Source organism: Trichomonas vaginalis, chromosome VI (genome assembly GCF_026262505.1).
Source record: "Trichomonas vaginalis G3 chromosome VI, whole genome shotgun sequence".
Taxonomy (NCBI): domain Eukaryota; phylum Parabasalia; order Trichomonadida; family Trichomonadidae; genus Trichomonas; species Trichomonas vaginalis.
Window position 1 is genome coordinate 7,617,540 of NC_067208.1, and position 4,738 is coordinate 7,622,277.

The window sequence follows — 4,738 nt, forward strand, 5'->3', positions numbered from 1 at the left end:
CTCAGGAATTTATAATAACCAACAGTCTAAGTAATGTAACATATTCATCATTTTGTAAACAAACATCAATTATTATTGAACATTAGAATGTGAGTCATTACATGGTAAACTCTTAATTATTGTAATATCTGCTAATGTTTTGTATAAGTGAAACACAAAAAACTGTATTATGGAACATTCTATCATGATGATCAATGTTCTTATTAGAAAACTGGTTTTTCTTGGTTTTGATTATGTGTGATGTCTTGTGAACGGGGACCAGGAGATGGGATGGATGGGTGGTAGGTAAAAGATTATTTCTGTTTGAATTTTAGTGCAGTAAATGAATCTTTCGATCGGTATGTAGGAGAGTTAAAACTGAGTTTGATATTGGGGGGAAAATTATTGGTTTAAATAATATATGTGTTGTTTTGCAGCTTGCTTCTGTGTTGTTGGTGCATTATTTGTGTGTTTTTTGGGCGGTGTAGTTTTCGTTCGGTTTTTGATAGGAAAAGTCTTTATGAGATCTGCTTTGGGGATTTTAGTAGGGCATTTCCTTTGATAGGCTTGCGTGATAATAATTTGCTGATTGAATGAAGATTTAGATAATCGAGATGAAAATTATGTTAATATTAAATGACACAATGGTAGTATGCGATAAGCATTCATGTCTTGTTTTGTATAGAGGGAGAGAGTGAAAAACATTGATATTTTTAGAGTATGATGCGGCTTGATTCTCGAGGTTAAGTTATCCAAAGGGAGTTCGATGTACATGTGTGCGGGTTATGAAGTTTATTAGTGGATGGAATGTAGTGTGTAGGTGGTTGCTTAGTGAATTAATGCGTGGTTATATCGGGGATTGGTGGCATTGCATGTGTTAATTTTCGAAATAGGTTTTCTTTTGTAAGGCATCTAAGATTATAACAAACTGATATGTTCAAATAAAGAGTTACAAATTCATATAATAGTAAGAATTTTGCTATGACATAAGAAAAAACTATGAAGCAAAAAAGAAAATTTAATTGTTTATTTCGAATGCTATATTATTGTAATTTCTTCGTATTAATAAATTGAATTGGACAGTTGTATGGGTGAAGATGATATGGTATCATTTAACGACTTTTTTATTCAATATGCTATATAATATGCTAATCTTGAAGTGAAAGAAGGTTGTTTTTGTTTTTGGTCGCGGGTTTTAGTGAGGTTGTGTGGAGTGTGTACAGTGTAATTGTGATGAAGTTGTTTGGCGTGTAGTCCTATTGCGTGGGTGTCGGATGGATTGTCGTAGTGGTGAGGTTGTGGTATTGTGTGTTTTTGTGTGGTGGGGGTTAGTAGTTGTCGGGTTGGGGAGGGTGTTGATGAGTTTGGGGTGGGGTTGTATAAGTGTGTGTGTGGGTGGAGATTGGTTTGGTGTTTGGGGAGGGTAGGTTGTTCGTTGAGGCTGTTTCACGGTGGTAAGTGTGTGAGCTGTTCTCGACGTGTCAAACTGTATGAATGAACTATGTTGTGGATAGGGGGAGGGCTCCGTGAGAAACGTGGGTGTGTGGTTGCGTTGTTGATGATAGGTTTGGATGTAATTGCCCTTCTCAGATGCATGTTGTGGTTTTGGTCGGATTTGGGGTTGTTGTGAGTATGGAGTTATTGGTGTTTCTTGATGTGCTGTCGGTGTTTGTTGGTGGGGTTGTGTGTTGTCGTGGTTGTTGGTGGGGTGTTGTTTGTGGGGTGTGCTGGCTGGGCAGCGGCTGGATTGGTTTGGTGGTTGATGGTGAGAGTTGGCCCCGGTTGCGCAGGAGGGTTTGGTGCTGTGGTTTGTAGAGCTCGATGTATGGTTTGTGTAGTGGGTGTGTCGGGTGTGTTTTGTGTTTGGACTGGTTTCTCAAGGGTTCATGGTGTTTGGTTGGTTGACTTTGGTGTTTGTTGTGGTTTAGTGTTTCATGTGTGTTTGTGGTTCTGTTGGGTGGGGGGGTGTGGGGTTGGGCGTTTATGGTATGGTATATTGGTTGTGAAGTGTGGTTTTATTCGCGTGGAGGTGTTTTTATTCTGGTGCGTTTGGTGGGTGGTTGTTGCATCGTATGTGGGTTGTTCTGTTGGAGTGGTTTGAGAGGGTGGAATAAGAGTGGTGGGTCTTCCCAATATCGATACAATCAAATTTATCAGTTTAATGTCGGTGTTTTATGGTCGGGAGGGTGTTGCGGAAGGGTCGTGTGGGAGATGTTTATTTCATGCAGAGGTGGTGTTTGGTGTTTGTGTGGGTTAGGTGGAGTTTGTTATGTTGTGTGTAGTGGTGTGTGGTGTTGTTTACTCTCACGGTGTTGTATATAGAGGTTGTTATGTTGGGTGTTAGGTTCTCTATTATTTATATTGGTTGAGGCTTGTTAATAAACCTGGTGAGGGGATTTTGCTGGTTGGAGAGGGGTGGCTTGTGTGTGTGCATAGGGTGGTTTTGTTAATATGTCTCTTGGGATGTGCTTATGCAAGTTTTTTGTTGGTCTTGGGGTGTTTATGTTGTGTTCTTTGTTGGGGTGGGGTTGGGTGTTTGCTTTGGTTGCTAGGATCGTTATGTTTATGGTATGTGAAGTATGCTGTGTGAGCGGTGTGTTTGTCTTGGTGTGGTTGGCCGATTTGTTTGGGTTTTGGGGATGGGTGGGTGGGTGAGGAGAGGAGTTATTATGGATGGGAGGTGTGGTTGTAGTTTTTTGTTTTAGGGTTGGGGGGTGTTGTTCTGTGTTAGTGGCGGGGTGGTTTTGGGTTGGGGGGGGTGGGCTCTTCTTAAGGTGGTGTGGTCTGGGTATGTGCGTCGTAAGCGGTAGGGTGGTGGGATTGTTTTGGGGGTTGTGTGCCCGTTTTTGTTGTGTGCGGTTTGGTTGGGTGTGTTGTTTTTGGGTGGCTGGTTTGTGTTCGTGGGGGTTGTGTATGTTGGGGGTGTGGGTGTTGGGGGTGTGGGTTGGGTTTGGTGGGGTGTTTGCGGGAGAGTTGGTGGTTGTTAGTTGTGGGAGATTGGGTGGTGGATGGGGGTGTGGTGGGTGTGGGGGGTGAGTTGTTTGCGTTGTTTGGGGTTTTGGGGTGCTGGTGTGGGTGGGTTGTTTGGGTTGTCGTTTGTTGGGCGTGTGATGTGTGTTCTGGTTTGTCTAGTTGTTCAGGTGGATTCTGATCAGCGGTTTGGTTGGGGCGTCGCTTGGGGTTAGAGCCTTTGTTTTGGATGTTTCGGTGTGTGGTTTGGTTTCGTGGTGTTCGTGGATGTTGGGTGGGGTGGGTGTCGAGTACGGCACTGGGGGTTTTGAGTGTATATGGTAGGATACATGTATTTTGGGAGGTGGGCGGGTTATATGTTGGTGGTGGGTGGTGGTTGGGGGGGTGTTGGTGGGGATAGGTGTTGTGGAGAGTGGTGTGAGGGGGTTGTTGGGGGTCTGTTTGTTTGTTTGCTCTGTAGGTTGTGTGTGGGGAGGGAAGGGGTGGTTGTTGTGTCCTTGTGTTGAGATGTTGTTTGGGTGTGGTTGGGGTGGGGGGTGGTGGTTGGGGGGGGGAGGTAAGCTGTTGATTGTGGGGTTTATGGGGTGTGGTGAATTCTAGTTTTTGGGGGTCGGTTTGGTGGGGGGGGGGGTTGGTGTCGTTGAGTTTTCGTGGGGGGGGTGGTGTGGGGGTGGTGTGGTGGTGTTGTGTTGGTGGGTGGAGTGTTAGGTTGTGGGGTGGTGGTCACTAGGTGGAAAATAGGTGAGTTGCTTTCAATCGAAGTTCTGTAGGGTTGACATTGTGGTGGGGTGTGGATGTTAGTGGTGGTGTTGGAGTTAAGCGGGTGGGGTAGTGTGGTTGTGGCGGGATGTTGGTGGTGTTGGTGGTGGTGGGCTGTGGGCTTGTTTGTGTGGGTGTTTGTCGACGTTGGGTTTGCGGAGGTGTTGGCGGGTTTGTACAAAGACTAAGTATGATGGTGTTTGGTGGGGTGTTTTTGCGTTTGGGTGAGCGTGGGTGTAAACTAGTTGCGCCGCATTTAGCGGAAGAAATGAGGAGGTGTGGTCGGTGGTGGTGTCGGGTTTTTGGGGCTGTGGAGAACTTGGAGGGTGTTGTTGGTTGTTGGTGGTGGTTGGTGTATGTGGATCGGAACCGGTTCGAAAAAAGTACAATCGTTTCCTCTCCGATTACGGGACGGTTCCAATGGGTGTTTTGGTCTATGTGGTGAGGTGGGGGGGTCCGGGCGTGGGGTTGGTCGTTTTGATTCTGTGGTTCTTTGTGTGTGCTTGTTGCGTAAAGGAAATGGAGTTGAGGACTCACTAATCACGACGTGGTCGGTGTTGTGTGCGTGTGGGTGTCAGGGGTGCTTGTGTGATTGTTGTTCGGGTCTCGCGTTGGTGGGGTGTGTGTGGTGTTGTGGGGGGAGGTTCTTGGTGAAATTGCGGTGTGGTTGTGTGTGTGTTCACGGGGGGTTTGAGATTGTGTTGGGGTGCTGCGTAAGGTTGCAGGTAGGAGGGGGTTGGGGTGATTAGGCTGTGTGTGGGAGGTGTGTACGTGTTGTTAGGAGTGTGACGGCGGTGTGTTTGTGTGTGGGGTGGGTGTGTGAGGGTTTTGGTGTGTTTGATGGGTGTTGTAGGGAGTCGTGTTTTGTTCGGGGGGAAGTGGTGGTTGGGAGTTGTTTTGTTGTTGGGTGTGTTGTTGTGGTAAGTTCTTTGGTGTCGTTAGGGTGTTGGGTATTGGGTGGTGGTGTCGGGTGTTGTTGGTTGGGTTGTGAGTAAGGTGGTGGGTGTGGGGGTGGTTATAGATGGACGTG

At 46.4% G+C, this 4,738-nt stretch overlaps 1 protein-coding gene across 1 annotated transcript; it reads right to left on the bottom strand.

Annotated features, from left to right (window-relative positions):
- Positions 1-3,764: 3,764 nt before the first annotated feature.
- On the bottom strand, positions 3,765-4,097 carry TVAGG3_0823670 (uncharacterized protein; the record flags this gene model as incomplete). Its single annotated transcript, XM_051248155.1, has 1 exon — positions 3,765-4,097. The coding sequence occupies one exon, from the start codon at positions 4,095-4,097 to the stop codon at positions 3,765-3,767; it is 333 nt and encodes a 110-aa protein (XP_051083630.1).
- Between the last annotated feature and the right edge of the window lie 641 nt (positions 4,098-4,738).